A 21,821-nucleotide genomic window follows, 5' to 3' on the forward strand; every position below is an offset into this window, starting at 1 on the left:
ATGCTTTTGGTCTTACAAAAATGTAAAATTTCATATATATGAATATCTATATTCATATATACATTAATTTCAATTAAATTAAACAGCCTGTGGATTTCTTTTATAAGATTCAAATAAATTGACATTACATTGGTATCATCCCAAATGCAAACACTAAGATATAAAAAATTATAAATATAGTACATGTGGAACAGAATGATGCAAGGCATTACAAAAATAGTGAGTTTTGGATTTATATTGCAAACATTCTCTTTTGTGACTTCAGATCTATTTTAAAACATGGGAAAAAATTTAAAAAGTGCATTGGTAACTTTCCAAAAATATTTGAAACATGACCTTTTAAAGAAGCCAATACTGTTTCCCATTTATTCTCTGTACCATTGAAAGAACATTTGCTACTTCATAATGAAAATAATATCCAAAGGTCACTGGGGATGAAAAATAGTACAGTCAAGAATTACAGGAGAGTTTTGCTTTAACTGATGAGTGAATAAGAAATACAGTGTATTATTTAAACGTGTTTGTTGACTACTCTTAACAAATATTAGTATTTTAGCTCTTGTGAAATCAGATAAACCCTCTCTACTATCCTCTTGTTTCCTGGTTTCCACAGATATTTGATGTTAAACACACAAAACAAAAATGACAAAAGGATCAAATTAGGAGTCACATAAGAGACAGAACATGTGGCTTTGTCCTGATGGGGTTGGGTTACCTTACTGAATATAGGTTTATTTGTTTTCTTAACATACCATCTACTTCTGAAATTTTCATAATTTACTATTTCCCTACAGAGGAATTATATTCCATTGTGTATACCACATTTTCATTATCCATGTATTTATTCTTTAGTGGACATGTGGGCTGTTTCAATCTTCTCATTACTGTGATTAGAACAATGGTAGACATAAATATGCAAACACACACATCATAGGGTACAGTGTCCTTTGTCCAGGAGCATATATCTGGGCCATGGAGTAGTTATCTTTTTATTATTTTCCTTAGAATCATCTAAGATGTGCTAATTTATAGCATGTGCTAGTTTCCTTTCCCCACATCTACACCAGCATTAGTTCTTACTGGTAATTCTTCATGAGTGCCATTCTGATGGGCTGACATGGATCTGATGGGCTGACATGGAATCTGCTTTCTTTCTTTCTTTCTTTCTTTCTTTCTTTCTTTCTTTCTTTCTTTCTTTCTTTTTATTTTGAGACAGGGTTTCTCTATGATATCTTGCCTGTCCTGGACTCGTTTTGTAGACCAGGCTGGCCTCGAACTCACAGTAATCCACCTGCCTCTGCCTCCCGAGTGCTAGGATTAAAGGCATGCGCCTCCACTCCTGGCTTTATAATGGTTTCTTAATGGATAGGAATGTCAAACACACTTTTAAATCTTCCAGTACCATCTGTATTTCTTCTTTTGAGAACCTGTCATTTAGTTGTGTAGCCAGTTTTTCCTTTTTCTTTATTGTTTGAAAATTTCATACCTGCATGTGATGTATTTTGTTCAAGTTCATCCCCTTTTCCTCCCTTTCAATTTGTCCCCTATCCACTTACTGATTTTCTGCTCCCAACTTGATGGATTACTTTGTTTTTCTAATCAACCACATCCACTTTGTGCTTCCAGTATGTATGTCCATAGGTGTATGACGGCGACCTGAAGAGTAAGTACCCTCCCAGGCCCTATCCCAGAGGAAGAACACCCCCTGCCAGCAGCCATTGGTCACCTGTAGCTGATGATCTGAAACTCCATGTGGCCCACTTGAGTCTGCACTGGGATTTTGTCTAACTTGTTATTATACAGATCTTGGGCGTTCAGGCCAGGCACTGGGATTTCATGTGTGCAGCTCTTTCTGTTGACCAAAATTTATTTACTCCCTGGAAAATCATGGACTAAACTTCTACCACTTACTTCTTGGGGTAAAGAAAATAAACCATTAAATACCTAAAGGATTGAAAGAGCAAGTTCCATCAGCCTCTCATGCTCCAGTTAATGGTATATCTGCTCTGGTCCAGTTTCTCCTTTTGTTCCATGGTCCTTACACATAGTGCTCCACATTGCTGCAATGTTCAGCTACCAGGTCTACACCTCAGCCTCTTTAAAGCAATATCTCTTTCCACATACTCATGGTCATGTTCATATTTTCTTTCTATTACCCAGGTACATAATCATTGTCATAATTGCTTGATTAAAATATTCACAAGAAAAGAAATATTCACAAGAAGAGGGACCATATTAAACTTTCTATTCTAAACATCCATAACATCTACTGGATGGGTCTGCATGCGTTTGCTAAAATGGCAGAAACAACTTTTCACTTGATTGACTTGTTCACACTTTATCTAGGACTTCATGCTTGGTTTTTTTTTTTAATGGCATCTTTTTGTTTCATAGAACTTGTCACAGTTAAGTATAATATGTTTAAATATTGATCTTTCTGACTGTTACCTCTTCAAAGAATGCATTGTGTCTTACATGTATTAGACACACATAAATATTTGTAGAATTGAGCTGAAGGTTGTATTTCCGTGATAGGACCATTATTTAGTTTTCATTTAGTATGTTCTGGCTTCAATCTCTAGCATTGGAATAAAGAAAAATGAATTAATGAATATTAAACTTGTAAATATATTAAATATATTTAGTATTATGCTTTTAAAGTATTCTGAATGCTTTATAGTTATGCATATGGCTTGCTGAGTACAGTGTGTGTATGTGTGTGTGTATGTGGGTTTGTTAATGTATGTGTGTTATACTGCTTTGAAACCAGGTGAAGTAGTTAATTTATGATATTATTTGAGGACTCATGAATGTTCATTTCAACATAATTTTAAGAGTAGGTCAAACTAAACACCCATATGCTGGTATTGCCTTGTATCTTTTATATGTATTAAATGATAATTTTATTGAAGAATTCATGTAAACACAACCAATAAGCACATATACAAGTGGAGATGGATGGAGTTATAAGGACGGCTAGATTTTATAGAATCTCATTGAATGCAAACATTTTATTGCAAAATTCTACTTGATAATATTCATGTCTTGCTAAAGTGTCTTAAGTGTAGATTTTTTTCCTTAAAGACAATTCACTAGAATTATCCAAATTCAAATGATTGAGACTGAAGGAATGTGTTACAATCACGTTTTACATCATTATCCATTAAATGACTCTGGATTATATTATACTCAACTGAAATATGCTGACAGTTATTCAGAAACCCAAGTAAAACTTTTGATGAACTGAGTCCTACTTTAGTTCAGTAGTTACATCTCAATCAGATGGGCTCTGCTGTATAATTTTAGGTTTAGTCAAGATGAGATTTATGGGTGTATCATATTCATAGACTGCTATGAGAAAGTAAGATTTGAAGAAATGAGTTATTAATCTTCACTGCAGAACATTAAGAAATGTCATGTGGCTATTATGAGCTGGTACCTAGGAGGTAGTGGATTCATAAGCCCCCAAAATAGATTTCCTTTTATATACCTCTGATATCTGAGACATAACTAATAGTTACCTATTATTCATTTGTGAAGTCCAAATGTTTTACTTCATTTATTATGTTCAAATGTAGAATAAAATTAACACGATTTCTTAAGGACTGTCATGTTGCAGTGAACATGGCTGTCTATTTTCTTTCTTAATGTTAGTTTGCATGTTCATGTATATGTCAATGAACTTGGATAACTATCACCAAGTAATATATATTTAATGTATTAATATATCTTATTTTTTGTTTCACTGATGATCTTATTAGGTGTGGGCCTGAGTTTGATTTGCTAGTCAAAATAATGGTGACAAAGTGCCTTGTTACTGAGATGACTCTAATTCGTGATGTTAGCTGTCACTCTTTTGCTTTGTCTCTGTAGAGAAGCTGTACCCAGAGGCAATGCGTCTCCTCACATGGTCTTTGTTTCTGCTTGGATAAGTGGTCTCCAGGTGGATGGTGACACGTGGGTCATAGCTGTGGTTTCTGGAGAGGAATGACTTTCTCTTGGGACTTTTTTTTTTTTTAAAGGAAACACATAAATGTTTGCTGAGTGGGTGTTGATTAGCTGAGAACTTCCACTGGCTGTTTCTGCTTTCTGTCTATAAAAAGATAACTTTTAAGAGCAGCTAAAATAACTATAATCCTACTTAAATCAAAATTATATTTAAAATAATTTGTATTATTCATAGAAAGATTTAAAGTGGTATGATACAAGTAGACAGTATCATATAATAATAAAAAAAAATAACTGGGTCTGCATCATGTAGGATACTCCAGAGTTAGCTTTTGACATAAATACCTGCTTGTTCCTTAAATTTCCTTGCAGGAAAATAAAACAGAACAAAAAACTTAAACTATAATCTACTTAATGCATTCTAAAATCCATGGAAAAGTTATGTCAAAAGCCTATGTTATTACACGGTGAAGAACAAGTTGAATGACTAATTTGAAAATTGCTGTTTTCGTGTGAAAATGCATGTTATCTCCGGGTGGGGACATAGCGAGCCCTGCTGTGAGCCATAGCTGGCTGTCTTACCCCATTTTCCAGTAGCTCTTCTGGTCTTTATAGGATTTTAAACTCAAATGCAATCATCACTTAAGAGCATTCATTCAATTTTACTTTATTTTTAGTAAATCTTTGATGACCTGTAGTCTTGAACCCTTTAAAGATTGATCCAAATGATAAGATTTAAAATCAGGCGTCACAAATATGTCTGTCAAATATATTGGGCCAGAAGGCTGAAGATGATGCTCCAATGTTATAGAGAGTGTTGGGTGACTATTCAGGTAGAAAACTGTCTCTGTCATTTTTTTATCACTTTGGAAGCTGCTAACTTGTATTTCCTGCCTACTCAGATAATTGCTTTTATTCTTTCTCAAGTCTCTGATGGGGTTGAAGACCAGACAGTTTAGTTTTACAATTAAGCTTAGTTGTTTCAGGCTTAAGATGTTTTGAGGTCTAGATATATGTTTTAAGTTGATAATGACAAGATATGATAGATATTGATTTACATTCAGAATTTTAGACACACCAAGATAGGAAAGATGTTTTCTTCAAGGCTGCCAAATACAAGTAGCCAAAACACTAAGAATGTAACATTTATACAATTCCTGATTGTTTCATGGTTCTTCTTGCTGTAGGCAGTTTATTGAATATGTATATAATAATAAAAATGTATACATAAAAAAATTAAAATAAAAATCAGATGTCACATAGGCTAAAACTTTTTTCTTTTTTTAAATTAATTTTTAAAATTAATTTATTCTTGTTACATCTCAATGGTTATCCCATCCCTTGTATCCTCCCATTCTTCCCTCCCTCCCATTTTCCCCTTATTCCCCTCCCCTATGACTGTTCCTGAGGAGGGTTACCTCCCCCTGTATATGCTCATAGGGTATCAAGTCTCTTCTTGGTAACCTGCTGTCCTTCCTCTGAGTGCCACCAGGTCTCCCCCTCCAGGGGACGTGGTCAAAGGTGAGGCACCAGAGTACGTGAGAAAGTCATATCCCACTCTCCACTCAACTGTGGAGACTGATCTGACCATTGGCTAGATCTGAGTAGGGGTTTAAAGTTTACCGCCTGTGCTAAAACTGTTTTTCACTGCTGTTTCAACTTCTATTATTAGGTAATATATAATAGAGTTTAATATAATATGTAATACAATACATTGAATAAACTGTATTCCCATGTATCTCCATCAGTGGTCCTGGGAATAAGAATCCATGCATTAATTTTGTTCTAAAACAGGTAGAAAAAGGAAAACACATCTAGTCCCAGATTCTTTGTAGTAGTGATTTGATCCACAGCTCTAGCAGTGGATTAGTTTCCTCTGCCATTTCCATCTGCTTCTGCCTCAGGATTTTGGCGTTCTGTTGTTGCATACATAGTTAAGTACTTTACTATCATCTTGGAGAACTAATCATTTATCATTGTGAAATATCCTCCTTTCTTTACTTTTTTCTTTCTTTGCTTTTTTTCCCCCTTCTTTGTTTCTCTTCTTTCTTGTATGTGTGCATGTGTATTGCAGTCTATTCACGGGGGAGAACATGTAGACCAGAGGAAGACACCAGGTGTCCTTCCTGTCCGATCACTCCATGCTTTAGTTGCTCAAGACAGTGTTTCTTACTGAATCTGGAATTAGTCTAGCAGCTACTGAACCCTAGCAATCCTCCTAGCTCTACTTTCCACATCAATAGAGCTACACAGATACGGGAGCCAGCTCTACTTCTTAGGTGGTGCTGGCATTTGATAGCAGGAACTTATGCTTGACAACCTAGAACTCTTACCCAGTGAGCCATTCTGTAATTCCTGGATCTCAATATTACTGAGAGCTTTCTTATCTGAGCTTTGCTGTATCTGAAATTATAATAGATATTCCTGTATTAGGAGAGACTAGTCTCTCTTTGTCTCTGTCTCTGTCTCTGTCTTTGTCTCTGTCTCTCTGTCTCTCTGTCTCTCTGTCTCTCTCTGTCTCTCTGTCTCTGTCTCTGTCTCTCTGTCTCTCTGTCTCTCTGTCTCTCTGTCTCTCTGTCTCTCTCTCTCTCTCTCTCTCTCTCTCTTCTCTCTCTCTCTCTCCCCTCTCTCTCTTTCTGCCTCTCTCCTCTCCTCTCTCACCTCTCCCACCCTCTCTGTTTCCACATGTGAGGTAATTATATGCGTATATGTGTGTGTTTTCCTAACTATATAAGGACAACCTTGTTCAGTCTGTGCAATATAATTTGTAGTTATGTTTTCAAGGCTGACCACTTGATATTGAATAGACAATTGGTGCAGTCTTTCCATTGAGAAAACTACTTTACCTGCTGTCAGCATCTCTTAGTTGCCTATAGTTCTGTCTTTGGTTAAGGTCTCCCTAGCTTTTTCTTTCTGCTTTAGCATGTCTACTGATGTCCCTGTTCAGGTCATGCTTAGTCAGCCATGTTGGTAAGACTTCATGAGTGAAGCTTCTCCAACAGTCTTAGAAGACAAGCTCACAGCAAACTTCATGTTCTTCTGGGTTTTAAAGTCTTTCCATCTCCTCTTCCATGATGATCTGTGATCCTTAGGTGCAGGAGTTGTATTATAGGATCTGTTAGGACTGGGCTCTACAACTCTGCATTTTGACTGGTTCTTGTTTTCCTAATGGCCTTTATCTGTTGCAAAGAGAAGTCTCCCTGATGAAGGCTGAGTACAACACTCATCCATCTGGACCTTGGACAAGGATGTGCAGTGTCTGGCTGGTTGGAGAGGTTGGATATGGTTTGAGGGGATCTGAATGTTGGTGGCGAGGCAGGCAGCTCCTGGTGGAAGGCTATAACTTGGTAGAGACTCAGAGAGGCTGGCTAGAAGAAGCTGGATGTGGGCTGTGTTGAATAGAGGTCCAGATAGACCCTGCAAAAGGATATCCCATATCTGCCTGGATAAAGTGCTTGCTCTTGATATTTTATATAGTCATTTATACAATTGACTTATTTTTTTCCCCTCAAGGTAGAGTTTCTCTGTGTATCCTTGGCTGTCCTGGACTTGCCTCTGCCTCTTGAGTGCTGGGATTAAAGGCATGTGCCACCATGCCTGGCTTACAATTGATTTCTTTTCTTTTCTTTTTTAAAGATATTTATTTATTGTATATGAGTGTTTTACTTGCAGAAGAGGGCATTAGATCACATCATAGGTGGTTGTGAGCCACCATGTAGTTGCTGGGATTGAACTCAGGACCTCTGGAAGAACAGGCAGTGCTCTTAACCACTGAGCCATCTCTCCAGCCCTACAATTGATTTCTTAATAGTTAAATGTATTCTTGAATCAATTCTTACTATGTTTGCAACCCTTTTATCTAGTGGCTGTACTTTGTTTTTTGTGTTTGTTGTTGTTGTTATTATTATTATTATTATTATTATTATTATTATTATTATTATTATTACTATTATTATTACATTTCAATCTCTGGGGACTTTAATTGAACACTTTAAAATTTTGTTTCTATTTTATGTGTGTGCATGCTTATAGTGCATGTGTATGCAATGCCTGTGGTGGCCAGAAAAGGATATCAGGTCCATCCCCATGAACTGATGTAAGCTGAAATGCGAGTGTGGTGAGGTAACCCTCAGTGTTTAGGGAAATCACTCCTCTTAACTGCTGGTCCATTCTTGCAGCCCCTTGGGCACTGTATAATAATGCTACCCTCTCCTTGCCTTTGCTTATAGGTTATGCTTTTTAATGGATACCGTGTGCTTCTCAAAACACATTTACAAAGAGTCCGGGTGTACTTTTCAAATGATATCTTGAAGTAAAATTTGAGTGATGCGTATTCCTTAGAGTAACCAAGCCACACTTGTTCCTGCCTCCTGCTACCTGTGTCCTGTCACTGTTGTCACTCACTAATTCATAAACATGGATGAACACATTGCACTTTAAAGGGCATGTAAAACACACACAAACAGCAGCTCATTATTAGTATTTTGAAAAAAGTATTATGGGTTAAGTTAGTTCAAAGTAAGAGGCAACTTACATATTCACTGAACATTCACCTGTGGCTTTCTACTACTTTCTTTTGGGTCTGAGGCTTTTACCAACATCGCATAATGTCCCGAGGAAGGACCTGCTAACTCCTCTCTGAAGCCTACTGGTGGGAATTTTTTTCTGAATTTGCATTTCTTTGAAAATTGTCTTGTTGCTCTATCACTTCATGGGGCAGTTTCATGTGGTACTCATCTCTAGCCTGGACTTTTCTCCTCCACTTGTTGAATGCTTCCCTTCATTTTCTCATTGTCTGCATGGTTGCCGAGGAGAAGGCAGATACTATAGTCCTTTCTTATCTATGGGCAAACTATTCTTCACGGTCTTCCTTTGGGACATTTTTTTCTATATGAGATTTGAGTATTAGATGCCAAGGCCATCTTGTGTGGTCCAACAAGCCTCTCTGTGCCCCACAGCGCTCATGTACATGGCAATCTCATGACCCATTCCTTGCTTTACTCATGACACACGTACTCTTTCAGGTACCTGCCCTGTGTCTTCTCTGGGCTGTGACAGGAGGCATGGTAACAGAGTAACCAGCAAGAAGAACTTGGTTTTTGCCTGTAGAGGGTTCCCTCCTTCCTGGCTATACTGAGACTAGACTAAGCCATTTGAACTCAAGACACAAATGACACTCTCACTTGATCTTCAATATATAGCTCAGTGCTTACATGCTGGACTCTTAAAAGCAAACACAGAATATATGGATAAATGAACAGCAACCTATAACTAAAATTATTGAATATCACAAAATATTGGAACATTCACTAGAATGCTTTGTGGGTTTTTGGGTTTTTTTGTTTTTATTTTTTTAATTTTTCTTTTTTTTACATAAACATTTATATTATTACACACATATACAATAAACTACAGCAAGAAGAACCATGAAACAATCAGGAATAATATAAATGTTACGTTCTTAGTGTTTTGGCTATTTGTATTTGGCAACCTGGAAGAAAACATCTTTCCTATCTTGGTGAGTCTAAAATTCTGAATGTAAATCAATATCTATTGTATTTCATCTCTATCAACTTAACACATCTACCTAGACCTAAAAATATCTTGACCCCCCTAAACAAGTAAGCTTAATTGTAAAACTAAACTATCTGGTCTTCAACCCCATTAGAGACTTGAGAAGGAGTAAAATTAATTACATGAGTATACAGGGGGTGCAGGTTAAGTGAGAAGATGACAGAGACAGTTTGCTGGCTGAAGAGTCACCCATAAGTCTATCATGTTGGAGCATCTTCTTCAGCTTTCTGGACCAATATATCTGACAGACATATTTGTGAGGCAGGAACTATTGAGGACTTGCTTACCCTGTCTTGGCAGAATTTGGCTGTCAACTCTGCCTGTGTTCATACTTGCCCCCTTTTTAGGCAGAATTCTGTCTGTGGTAAAAATGAGGACATTTTTGCCCAGTGGCTTGTTTGCCACATTTGAAGCTATTTCGATGAGGAGGTTCTTTGATGCTCATCATCCTCTTTGAAATAGGCTGGGTGTTGCCAGGTGTTAGCCTGTCTCATTGTCAATGAATCTTTAAAATATTAAAAACATTTTAAAATGCCATATTCTGTATGTCTCTGAGGATTTTGAAGACCTTATTTATTTTACCTTATCTTTCTATAGAATCATATCTGTCTTTTGCACCTAAGATAGATATTTTTATGATTAAAAATAGACTAGTAATTGATATGACCATGATTTGATCAACTAACAACTAGTTTGTATAACTTATTTATCCTAAACACCCTGCAATAACACTTTCAAAGTATTAGAACTAAGCTGGGTGTGGTGGCACAAGCCTTTAATTCCAGCACCCGGGAGGCAGAGGCTGGTGGATCGCTGTGAGTTCAAGGCCAGCCTGGTCTACAAAGTGAGTCCAGGACATTCAAGACTACACAGAGAAACCCTGTCTTGAAAAAACAACAACAAAACAAAACAAACAAACAAAAACCACCACCACCACCAACAACAAAAAACCCCAACGTACTGGAACTAAACCTGGTATTATAATTGAGTTATATGTGTACAATACTGCATATTAGAGTAGAAATATATATATATATAATGTGTGTGAAGATTAATCTTAAATTTGAATTCTATACCACTGTATCTAAGAGTAAACTTATTTTGCATCTATATACAAAATTCTGTACCAGTGAATTAAAAATACTCTTGTGTGTGACAATTAAGGCATTAAGTTGAGGCACTAATCTACTTTTTGTTCTATCTTCCATGTGGCTTGGCTGGTGTTTCACTCTGAGCTGTTCCATTGTTTTGGTATCAGTCTGTGACTGGAAGTGAGGGATGTAGGGGATGTTGTGTTGTCACAGTTTATTGACTCTTTCAGTGCTCAGGAAACAAAGACTTTCCTTCCTAGTTTGCTGATGTTGTGGAGATAGCGTCCAAGACAATCTCCACCTTTGCCTGCTGAGCCCTTGTAATTCCCTGTGGCCAACCACTCAGACCGTCGGTCTGATTGAGACTCTCTTATCTCTATACAGGGCATCTGTGCAGCTACTTGAATGGCAAGGACTTGTGGCATTGTTCCCACTTCTTATTTCATCCTATTTTTATCTGACGCTCCTTTTCATTTTCATTCTGTGTAGGGATGTTTTGCCTTCCAGCACCTAACTTATAACCACATTTTCTTCTGGATACTCATAAAAAGCACTGCTTTTTTTGTGTGTGTGTGTCCTTTAAAATTCATCCCATGATCAGAGTTACTTTAGTTAAGAACCTTAATTTTATTTTCTAAATTATTTGCTTAAGTTAATTATGAAACATAGCCAACATACCAGGTAATAAGCGAAATTTATTCTAACACTGTTTGAGGTTTATAGTATTTGCTGTAAATGAAAAAGGATTCTTTTAAAGTTTGATCACTCTTCAATGGTGCTTACTTTCTTAACTACTATTTATTCACCTTGTCCTAAACTGTCTTTGGGAAACTAAAAGAGAACTGAAAAAACGAGTAGTTAGCAACAAATTACATCCAATGCCATTATGCATTTTGGGATTATAAACTGACTTTGTATTTTCTTAAAAACCTGAACAGAAAAAAAAATATTCATCACATATGCTACTGGCTACTGAGCCTTTCTGTTGTACTCTGCTAATCTGAATCATTTACTCTAAAGCCAATGCCACTGTGCCTAGGGGGCAAGTTGTGTATTCTAATTCTCTCCCCTGCTAGCTGAGGGTCGCAGGCATGGTAGTGGACATTCCTAATCTCAGGGTTTTATATAAAGATTGAATAAAGCAACAGCAGCAAAACTACCACATGTAAACTGCCAGTCCTAGTGTCCAGTGCCTGTTTCTTTGCTTGCTGTTTTGGTTGCTACAGTTGCTGTAGTTCTAGGTAATAGATTATGAACTCTAAGAACTCTGGGATCACATAGAAAACATCTGTATTCGTGATATCGCATGAAAGTATGAAGTGCAATAAATATGCTTAGCGTCAATGTGTGAAAGGTGAAAAACGAATTAGCTAATGAACTAAATTTTAATTCCAGATGCTTTACTTATATAAAGGAGATATGGTCTATTTGTTAGTATAATGGTCCACCATTACACACAGTCCATCCCATCGCATAGTAGGAAGTGTTGTTCAGATCTGTGTAACTGAAAATGTTCTTCATAAAGTCTATGTCTTAACTGTATACAGACTAAGAGAGATTCATTTCAGGTTAGGATGATCTAAGCATCTACTCTTAAAAAATTACTATTGGCATTTTAATGAAATGTTTTTTTTTTACAGCTTTAAAGCTCATAGCAATATAATTAGTAATATGTGTAATCTTTATTACCAGTCTTAATCTTTTTTATATGACTGAAAAATTATTTTATGGTAGTACAATTAAAATACTGCTAAAAATGTCAGCATAACAGAATTAGACTAAAGTAACTACTACAATATTGTACCTCAAACCAGCTAATTTAAATGCAAAATGCTTTCTATAGGCTATTTATCTGAACTAATACATGGTGAGGGATTTAAGGAGTAGTTTGTGTAATGAAATAAAAAGAAAAATAAGCACTGTACAGCAATCTTTGCTATTGTTCAACATGAGGGAAAATTAAATAGGTTTATATATAGGCCACTTGAGGAAAATGTATTAAAAGCCACACCACAGCACAGTAAATATAAAGGCAACTGGCAGGCAATACTCCATTTTATAGGCTTTTATAAATACGCCATTTGTAGCTTTTTAAAGGGAAGCCTGAGGTGCTTAAAGCTGTTCTTTTTTTTTTTTTAATTTTTAAAAAAAATGATGAAGTGATATTAACTACGACAACCAAACTGAGTATGTCCAGAATTCTTTTGTTAAATTTGTCCTTTCCCCTTTTCCTTCCTGTATGCATTGGGCTCTGCTTCTCTTCCCACTCCTCCTCTCCTTCTGCCCCATCGGCACTTCCCCTCTCTATGCAACCCTTTCCAGTTTTATGTGCTTTTGTTTTGTTTTGTGACCCAAAGCGTGTAACCAGGGCCATCTGTGTGAGCGTGGGTGCCCAGAATTGTAATGATATATTTTGTAAAGGGATTTCAAAAGGCAGTTGCTTAGTTGGCACACAAGAATAGACATTTTTCACAATGTTTTTTTAACCTGTTGATTCGTGATAATGCATATCACTTTGTTTTCATTATTAATTAGAACATAGAAAAAAATTAAAAATTTTATGTTCAGAATAGAAATGCTGGAAAATATGGAAAAATAGGAAAAAATTGCCCAGAATATTTTCCTCTTATTATACTACAGCACTTTAACAGTATGTCAACTTCTAATTTCTGCTTCCTTATGGACACTTTTTAGATTTTCTTAATAAAACCTTTTATTGTACATAAGTTCTGAATATATAATATATAAGACCACGTATTGTTGAATATCCTTTACTTCCTTGTGAAGTTTAAGACTTCTTTTTTTAGATATTCATATAATATCAATGTTTTTATATTTATTTCTAATTTTTATAGATATTCACTTCTCAAGCCTGGCTGATACTACTATTTTTTTTTCTTTTTCTTTTTCTTTTTTTTTTTAATTTTTATTTTTCAAGACAGAGTTTCTCTCTGTGACCTTGGCTGTCCTGGACTCACTTTGTAGACCAGGCTGGCCTCGAACTCATAGTGATCCAACATTACATTTTTTTAAAAATCAAATTTTAACTCATTTCTTAAAAAGAGTCAGGTCATTCAATTCCTGTCACCTTAGGTCAGAACATCAGTATGTTCTTGAGGAATTTGGATTATAGCATGCTTAATGCTCTGATTCCTTTGCTGTAAGAACTGGTTTACTACATGATGTTCCATGTTTCATTGATTTGTTTTTGAATCTGTAGGTCCAGTCACACTTAGAAACCCCTGCAAGGCCTCATCTACCAAAGGTACCAAGACAACAAGTAACACCTTTCATGACCCTTGACCATCAGATATTCAACCAGACTCTCAAGAAAGCACAACCTCCAGTGCCAAGCTGTATGCCTCTGGCAGAGCATGGACCTATGAGCCCGGACAGTGATGCTGGCCATACAGGGAATCCACTCACAACTCTGCTGGCTCTTGGGAAAGAAGATGGCGGTGCGGAATGGCACGTATGTTCAATGGATGGTTATAAAGTCTATCATTAGTGCTAGGAATTGAACTTAACACATTTGCAGTAAATATTTCTAATGGAAGTGTGACAAAAGAAATATGTTTTTAACTAATTGGTCTATAATTATTAATTGTACACAAATTAATCATGTATAATAAATTATAACTGCTCATTTTAATACTACATTAGCTAGTTCATTTTAATATTCAATTAGTTATCAATGAGCCACTAATAATCCTATGTTTTAGAAGGTTTAATTCTAGTTGTAAAGGTTTAGATTTTCTGATTAACTTTAGTTGAATTCATCAATATTTTATATAGCCATAGATGGAAACTGGTAGAAGTTAAAGAATACAAATCTTGTGCTCTAAAAATGCTAACTACAATGAAATGATCCTTTTTAATTTTAATTTTATTTTTAATCAATTTTTATTATTATTTTTCAATACATTTGTATTATTATACATTTATACAATAAACTACCCACAGCAAGAAGAACTACAAAAGTGAGGAATTATATATGTATTATATTCATGTTTTGGCTATTTGTATTTGGCAGCCTTAAGAAAACATCTTTCCCATCAGGGTGAGTCTAAGATTCTGAATGTAAATCAATATCTATCATATCTCATCATTATTAACTTAAAATATTTCACAAACAAAATGAATTATCTTATTAAATTAATATTTAATAGATTTATTTATAGATGTTTTACCTTAAATATTTTTTTATTTAAATAAATTCTTCCCTACCTCTTACTAAATAATGTGCATGGAGTGATGCTGAGGCAAGAATAGCTAGCTTCATGGCACATGATTTGCTCTTTATGAATTTTCAAAAATTCTGAAAAAAAATGATGCAAAGTAGGAAATCACTAGCATTTGGAAAAACTTTAGTACTGCTTTGTAGAACACTTATGTTGATGACAGAGCTTTCTTTTCTTTTTCCTTAACTGGTTTGCTAGAACTTTATCCTGACTTATTTTCTCCCAATCTAAACTACCCTGGAGCACTCCCAGCTTCCGGTTGATATTTTAATTTTCGGCCTCAAATTACAAAGGCCGAGTATTCAGGGTCTCATTATTTGAATCCAAAGAGGAAAGAAAAATTTAAAAACAAAATTTCCATTAACTTGGAAAGTAGGAAAGAATAAAGACCCAACAGATTACTCAATGAAAAACAAAGATATTACACTCTAGGGTTCTCTGAAATCCAAAATTGAATGCTGGTCTCTATATGTGCATTTACTACTTAAACATTTTAGTAGAGGGTGCATGTACATATACACATGGGAGTTTCAAAAGTGTATAAGTATATATATGGAACTTCCAAAAGTGATATACAAAGCTAGCTTTTCTGGTCATTTCACGAAGAACATAAATTATATTAGGATGAGAGCTGCTGTAAACACTAGAATCACACCCAGTACAATTTATCTCTCAACTACCACTTACAAAGTTTATTTTCTGTAAGGATTATTGATTTTTCAAGAAAAACAAATCTCAATGGTAATGAATGTACTAATTAATTATAAGTAAAATCTTGAAAGTAGTTCTTTGTCTTATGTAGACACCATATAGCATTCTTCTGGGCTAGGAGAGAACCTTTTTATGCCTTAGACTCACACATTTCCTTTGCCACAATATATATATCAGAAGTAGATAGATAGATAGATAGATAGATAGATAGATAGATAGATATTAAATGTGTGACCTGCCTGGTCTTTTAGGCAGCCTCGGTGAAAAGGGGATGCATGGTTTGAAAGGGGTGCTTTTCTCAAGAGGTTTACCTGCCTGCGGGCAATATGAAAACTGGCTGCAGATATTTACTGTTTTTAACTACTACGGTAGAAACTAACTATAGGAAATTGTTCAAAACCATCCTGAATGTCAATTTTATCAGATTTTTATTTAGCATGTAAGAGTTTTAAATATGCTCTCTTACCTGGATTTGTCACATCTGCATTTGACACATGCTGCCATCACTCACACACAGTTTATCCCCAATAGCTTGAACATTGCTCTTATAAGTACAAATGCCAATTTCATCCTGGAAAAAAATATACTGTGAAGTGCTTCTCTTAATTATTATCAATTTCCTACTCTCCTCTAATTCTAATCCTTACTTCTGAATGTAAGGACATTCACGGACCCACCAAGTGATACTGTGATTATGCTATACAATTTCCCTGTATCTGCTGATTGTTTCTAGGTGTGTCGTCCATGTCTCAAAGAGGCTATAAGGCATGTGGTCTCTTAAACGAAGATTGATTGGTCACTCACATTCTTCTATGTTGAAGGTTTTGTTTATTTGTGGTTTTGTGCTTATTTTTGTTGTTTGGCATAGAATCTCACTATGTGGATTACACTGGCCTTGAACTCCACATCCTCCTTCCTCAGCCTTTCCAGGGCTGGAATTACATTAGTGTGCCAACAAGCCTAGAAGAAGAGTCAGTCCGATTTTTCTATTTAAAAACTTCCAAATACAATGGTATGGCCAGAGCTCAGGAGATGGTGGCTATTGACATCTCTCTGGGTTTGTTCCTCCTTTTCTTCTAGCCTTCTCCTGCACTGATACAGGGAACATTTCACTGATCCAAACGATTACCACTGTATCATTTGAGAGGTCTGTGAGCGGGTCCTTACATTCCAATGTGATGGTTGGAAGTAGAGATAAGAAATTGGAAGTCCCCTGGGGGTGTGGTGACACACGCTTTTAATCCCAGCACCCTGGAGGCAGAGGCAGGTGGATCTCTGAGTTCAAGGCCAGCCTGGAAAGTCTCTGGGACAGAGATAGGTCATAATTAAGAGAAGCACTTTACAACATATGCTTTTCTGGGATGAAATTGACACCTGTACTTACAAGAATGACAGGAGACGTGCTTCTAGCTGATGCTTTTCGTTTAGTACCCCTGTACTGATCTGTCGTTCACTATATGGGCCCACACAGGGCTCTCTAGAGCTCAGGTCTTGCTTACATCTTTTCTTTCTTTCTTTCCCTTTTTCTTTTTACCTTCTCCCATTCAACTTTTGCCATTTTTCTGAATGATTTCTAACTGTCTCTGAAGCACAAACTTGATATTTCCTCCCTAAGGTCTCTCTGGAGTGATTCTCCATACAGATTTGGTACTTCAATGATTGCACTCGTTATGGAGTTTTCATACACACAATACATTTTAAATATTCATTAACATTCTTCATTCTTTTAGACTGCTGCTTCTTTGATGAAAATGTCAGACCTTTCTCATAGGCAAACTTCTGTCCAATGACAATTAGTGGACACCGCTGGCGGGTTAGGCAGTGAGGGAAGAGTGAGTACCATCATCCCCCATCCCATTGTTTACTGTTTGCTTCTTCAATGGTGTTAGGACTGCATAGGGCAAGAACTTCACACTGCTAGCTGTTGCAGAAATACTTTCAGTCCTTGAAAGGTCTGACAATAAATATTTCTTGATAAGTCTTTGAAAACTGCAATTTGAATAGTTTTGTGGATTTACTGACATCATATCTGGGAATTGAGTCTCTTGCTTAGAGTCCAAGAGTAATGGGATTACACTGCAGTCTAATACATTTAAAACCGGTTATTTCTTACTACGCCATGGAAAGCTCATAGCTCTACCATTTATGTCAACCCAGCATCCACACTTTCAGTTTACATATATTACGGTTCCATTAAAGACAGCACAATGGAAAGAAGAGAAGTAGATCTTCAGTAGTTTCTAGCTTCGTTTCTGTTGCTGTGATGATATTCCCTGGCCAAAGGAAACCTAGGGCATAAATGGTTTGTTTTAGCTCACAGTTCAAGGTTACAATTCAGTACTGTGAGGAAGGTCAGATGGTTGAACTGTGAACTAGCTAGTCATGTCATATCCATAGGCAAGAGGAGAGAGAGAAAAGGCATCACGCCAGTGATCAGCTCACAATCTTCCTTCTTGTACAGCCCAGGGTCCAGCCTATGAAGTGGGACCCACATATAGGGTGGGTCTTACTACCCAACTAATGCAATGAAAACAAACCCCTTTAGAAGCATGTCCATAGCCCAGTCTGGTCTAGGCAGTCCTTCACTGAGACGTGATTTTTTTGTGTCAAGTTGACAATCAAAACTATTACAAGTGTATAGGAAAAAAACAGGAACAGAAAGAGCAAAGAAGAAACATAGTCTTTTAAAAATTAGTGTAAGTCTTAAAAAACCCCCCAAACTTTCCTCATTTTCTCATTATTTCTTAAGCCTTCTTCCCTGTAAAGAAAGGGAAGCTTTTGGTGGGAAGGAAATGAAAAGGCAAATAAAGGTTAGATTGAGGATAGGATTATAGATTCAGTTGAGGAGTCCAAAGCTGCCTCTGCCACTCACTAACAAGGTAATCTGGGACAGGATGGCTGAGTTCTTTTCCTTTTGATTTTCTCCCATGTGTGATGAGAAGAAGTATTGAATTCATTCTCTAGCTGCTGTGAAGCTCAGATGATTGGGGTATGCCGAACACTGGAGACAGTGCCGAGCACATCTTCCACACTATGCAAGTGTGTGGTACTGTTGCTGTTTAAGGCGTTTGTGTGTGCTGTTGTTAATAGTATCACTAGTTACAGAGGTGAAGAGAATGAATGGTTATGTTTTCATATATTCTACATTCATGTAGATTCTTCAGCTAAAATTTCACCACTGAACTTTGGACATCTACATCTCTCTCTCTCTCTCTCCTTTAAAAGAAAAAAGATGATATAGAAGTCCTCTGTCAGCATGTTAAGACTGTGGACTTTGGTTTGAAGCACTTCATGAGATACAGTCTGTTGATAGAGGTGCTGATTTCAAATACTGTGCCCCAGGGGCCCTTGCATTGTAGTCAGCAGGGAGCCCAGGGAGAGAAAAGCCTATCAGAGCCTCATATCCAGTTCTAAGATAATGTGGGTTTGATAAGCACAACTGAGTGTTTTAAAACTTAAATACACAAAGTAAACTTTTAGTTTTCATTAAAGTTCTTTGTGATTTCAGTCAATCACTTTAATCCTTATTTACAGTATTCTGAGTGCATTGTATTCTGTTAGGTGGACATTGCTGGGGATACAATTGGTGTGGAATTAAGTTTTAAGAGGAATAGGGGTTTAAGGTTTGCCGCCTGTATTGTCCTTGGCTGGTGCCTTAGTTTGAGTGGGACCCCTGGGCCCAAATCTGCCTATCATAATGTTCTACTTGTAGGTTTCTAGGACCCTCTGGATCCTTCTACTTTGCCAGATCTAGCCAATGGACAGAACATTCTCCACAGTAGAATGGAGAGTGGGATATGACTTTCTCACATACTCTGGTGCCTCACCTTTGACCATGTCCCCTGGAGGGGGAGACCTGGTGGCACTCAGAGGAAGGACAGCAGGCTACCAAGAAGAGACTTGATACCCTATGAGCATATACAGGGGGAGGTAATCCCCCTCAGGAACAGTCATAGGGGAGGGGAATAAGGGGAAAATGGGAGGGAGGGAAGAATGGGAGGATACAAGGGATGGGATAACCATTGAGATGTAACAAGAATAAATTAATAAAGGAAAAAAAAAAGAAAAAAAGTTTTAAGAGGAAAATGTGACTCTCCTCCACTAATTCAAAGAACAGAAAGTATTTCCAGACCCTAAAAGGTTAAAAGAACTCATTTAATTGTCACTTTAGCTTATAAAACAAAGCAATGTCATTTGACTAAAAAATGCTACGTCCTTCTGCACTTTAGAAATAGAAGGCAATAAATGATTATTGCAAAATGCTTAGTACAAACAAAAGATCATATAATATTGAGAAAGATTGTAGGGCCCACTGTTCCTTCTTAGTGTGTTTCTGTATATATGTGTATGATTATGCATATATATGTATGTATGTTTATATGTATATATGTATGTATGTATGACATATCTATCATCTATCAATCATCTAATTATATCTATCTAATACTTATATTAAATCATCAAATTCTGCATCTAATCTGCTGTAGATTATCCAGGAATGGTTTAATTTTGACATTTCCTAGTTGAAGCCTTGCTTGTAATCAAGTTCCTTTATGAGGACCTGCCTCAGTTGGGACTCTTTCACTATGGTTAGTAGGTTGAGATGCATAGAATTTAGTCCTTTGTTGAAGATAGAAAAATTACTATGATAAAATATGAATCATTTCTGAGCCAATATTCAGAGGTGAAAAAAAGGAGAGAGGCCTCATCACCTTAATGTAGAAAGAATTCCGTGTCAGTATTAATTCCTGGAATCATATTCCAAGAAGGGATGTTATCTTATCTTTTATTTGATTACTTTACTCACTGTCCAATTATTAGTCTCGGAAATGTTATCTGTGAAGTTTGTACATACTCTTTCCATATTATCTTGAGGAGTTGGCTGTTTAGTTTGTGAGTTAAGATCCTTTAGAAGTCACAAGAAGAGGGAATGTAGAAGGTTTTACTGAAATTGCTACATCTTGTAGACTGAAGTCAATCATTGATCAGTGAGTCATTTAGTTAGGCAGTGTTCAAATAAATGCGTGAAACTCAGGGCCTAATAAACAGTCTGTGAAAGCATCCATTTCTTCTTCACTGTTTCTAAATATACTTTCTATCAAGAACTATCTCTTCCTCCTTTTCTCTAGCATGCTAGACTTCAGACATCACGGTTGACTGAGAATCATACACAGCTGGTCTTTCTTTTTTATTTTCTAGTTTCTTTTTTGGTTATAAAACACAGGGTTTCTCTTTGTAGCCTTGGCTGTCCTCACTTTGTAGACCAGGCCTCTAACTCACAGAGAGCCACCTGCCTCTGCCTCCCAAGTGCTGGGATTAAAGGCATGCGCCACCACAACCTAGCATAAAGTTTCTAATTAATTTAATTTAACTGAATTTTCAGGGAAGGAGTTTGGGGATTTGCATTTTAGCCTAACAATAACTACATAGTGACTAGACCATGAAATGGCATTGGCCTGCCCATTTCTCTGTGTTCTGGATAGGTGGTCTCCTCTACAAGGAATTAGTTCCTATGCAACATCCGTATAAACTAGAACAGGGGCCCAGAGCACAAGGAGTGACAAGGCTCATCCCAGTCAGTCTTGTTTCATCAACCTTGACCTTTTAGGTTCTCCACTTCCTAGGCATCCATGCTTTTCTTTTTTTTTCTCCTTTCCATTTTAACCATCCCTCAGAAGGTTATATATGAGCTCTTACTTTTGTCAATTTCTCCATAATTCTACTATTTTTTCATACGTTTATTATCACATTCTATTTTTTGAATTGTATTTCTTCTAGCTTTCTTAGTTTACTCTTGTTAAGGCTCACTGAGATGTCACACCAATTGGATCAATGTGACTATTTTCAATGGCTATTATTTTACATTCACAATATTTAAGAATTCTTCATTAATCTGTCTAGTGTCCAAAATATAACCTATTTTTCTATACATGCACCATTAACTTCTTGTTTTCCTATTATGGCTAAATTTCAGTACTGGATAAACTCATTTATTTTGCCACATCTTTACTGATCAGATAAAGGAGAAGCACTCACCACAATGTGCATATCAGCAAATTTCACAAAGTGCTTACAAGTGTGAGACAAACCTACAGCTATTCCTCTGTAAGATTACCAGTAATGGAGACTATGTAATATCATCTTTTCTCACACTTTCAACTTAACCCATATCCACTATCCACTTTTCAGAAACTTCCTATAATGCTTTGGAGAAAAAGTATGTGCAGTTAGATTAGAATTTGCTCAAAAGATTTAG

General features: G+C 36.4%; 1 protein-coding gene across 3 annotated transcripts in view; it reads left to right on the plus strand.

Annotated features, from left to right (window-relative positions):
• The window catches only part of TFEC (transcription factor EC), a 118,346-nt gene that overhangs the window by 74,271 nt on the left and 22,254 nt on the right, over positions 1–21,821 (plus strand). For all 3 annotated transcript variants that reach the window (XM_084785763.1, XM_084785765.1, XM_084785764.1), the window contains exon 2: positions 13,834–14,085. In XM_084785763.1, coding sequence (XP_084641889.1) covers positions 13,834–14,085 — 252 coding nt within the window. The remainder of the gene's footprint in view (positions 1–13,833; positions 14,086–21,821) is intronic.

Source organism: Acomys minous (genome assembly GCF_964271855.1).
Source record: "Acomys minous genome assembly, chromosome: 6".
NCBI lineage: Eukaryota > Metazoa > Chordata > Mammalia > Rodentia > Muridae > Acomys > Acomys minous.